Below are 1,851 nucleotides of genomic sequence, written 5' to 3'. Positions count from 1 at the left end.
AAAAAAAAAAAAAAAAAAAAAAAAAAAAAAAAAAAAAAAAAAAAAAAGGACAGCATATATGAATTTTTTTTTTTTTTTTATATATAATTACTTGATGTGTCATTATTATATAATGCTTGATATGCTTCCTGAATTTGTTTAAATTTTGTTGTAGCATCTGGGCTTTTATTCAAATCAGGGTGATATAATTTAACTTTTTTTAAATAAGCTTCGCGTATTGTTTTTTTACAAGCATTTTGTGTAACACCTATAAAAAAATAATACAACCAAAAATGAAATAAATAATATTAAAATTTTATTATGCACATTGGGTATTAAATTTATATATATATATATATATATATATATATATATATATATTTCAAATACCTAAAATTTTATAATAATTCATTTTTCAAGTGACATAAAATGTTGTAAAACTTATGCTTATTTGTGTCCTCATATATTATAAACCATAATTCAAAAAAGCCAAATGATATATAAAACATATGAAATTATATAATTTCTACATCATTTTTTGTTTTTAATATATAATAAGTTAAAAATGGTCTATCTGGTTATTACGTTTTATACTTATATATTTATTACTATATATTTTAAAATGATAAAAATATTCTTTATCTCTGAATATTATATTTACATAAAAAAAATAAATGTTTTTCTTTTGTATTTTTTTAAAAACTTTTATAAAATTATCATTAATAATATTTTATAATTTTTTTATATAGACACAAATACATATTTTGTCTCTTCTCTTTTTTTTGTTTTCATAAAATTAATTTTTAAAATATATATATAATCATGTACTTTAATATTTTACATGCATATATAATAATAATATATAATGTTACATATATTTTCTAATAATTATAGAATAAATTTTTAAACATTTGTGTAACTAAATTATTTTTTCTTTTGTATTTAACTAATTATTCTGTATTGTATAATTCATAAAGTTATATATATATATATATATATATATATTAAATATATTATATAATATATGTATTTAATTAATGTAGATTTTTATAATGAAAGGAAAAAATAATAAAATATTATTAAATATGAATTAGAATAAATGAAAGAAAATTAAAATATAGATAAAACAAGAAAAAAAAAAAAAAAAAAAAAGATTCTATTTATATTCTATACGCACATTATGCCATATATTTTAAAATGTTCTTTTAAAAAAAAAACTATAGTTTTTTTTAAAATATATATATATAATATATATAATGCTATAACAATATTTATATATATATATATATATAATATATATATATTTTATACGCTGAGAAAATTGAAGGAAAATAATATTATATAAAATAAAAAAGGATATATTATTTAATATATTGTAATAAACTTTATATATTTATTAAAAAAAGAAAAATATATATATATATATATATATTTCATTATTAATAAAAATGTGAAAATAATAATTTTGCTTAATAAAGTGTAAATTCTTATTAAATATATATTTGTTGTTTTCATATAATTTTTTATATGCATTTATTTATTTTTTATATGTTATAACAATGATTGAAGAAAAATATATTATTTTTAATAAAATTTATAATATATGATTACATGATATAAAATATTTTATGTATTTATATTTTATAAATTAAAATTGAATATTTTTATGTATTATTTTTATTTTTTTTTTTTTAATTTGTATTATATATATATATATATATATATATTTTAGAAAAAAAATATAAAAATTACAGTTGATTTTGAGATATTTCATATATTTTTTTATTTTTTTTTTAAATATATTATATCTTTTCCATTATATTATTTTTCTTCTATATATATATATATAGATTTATATTCTTCCTTTTTTTT

The 1,851-nt window shown here is 12.5% G+C and overlaps 1 protein-coding gene across 1 annotated transcript in view; it reads right to left on the bottom strand.

Annotated features, from left to right (window-relative positions):
* Positions 1-391, bottom strand: part of PRSY57_1355600 (DnaJ protein, putative) — a gene marked incomplete at both ends in the record, with an annotated part of 1,615 nt that extends 1,224 nt beyond the window's left edge. The window contains 2 exons of the mRNA XM_020115218.1: positions 92-247; positions 370-391. Coding sequence (XP_019970141.1) covers positions 92-247; positions 370-391 — 178 coding nt within the window. The remainder of the gene's footprint in view (positions 1-91; positions 248-369) is intronic.
* Positions 392-1,851: the final 1,460 nt, after the last annotated feature.

The sequence above is a fragment of the Plasmodium reichenowi genome, chromosome 13, assembly GCF_001601855.1.
Source record: "Plasmodium reichenowi strain SY57 chromosome 13, whole genome shotgun sequence".
NCBI classification, from domain to species: Eukaryota; Apicomplexa; class Aconoidasida; order Haemosporida; family Plasmodiidae; genus Plasmodium; species Plasmodium reichenowi.
This window is presented reverse-complemented; position numbering and strand designations above follow the sequence as displayed.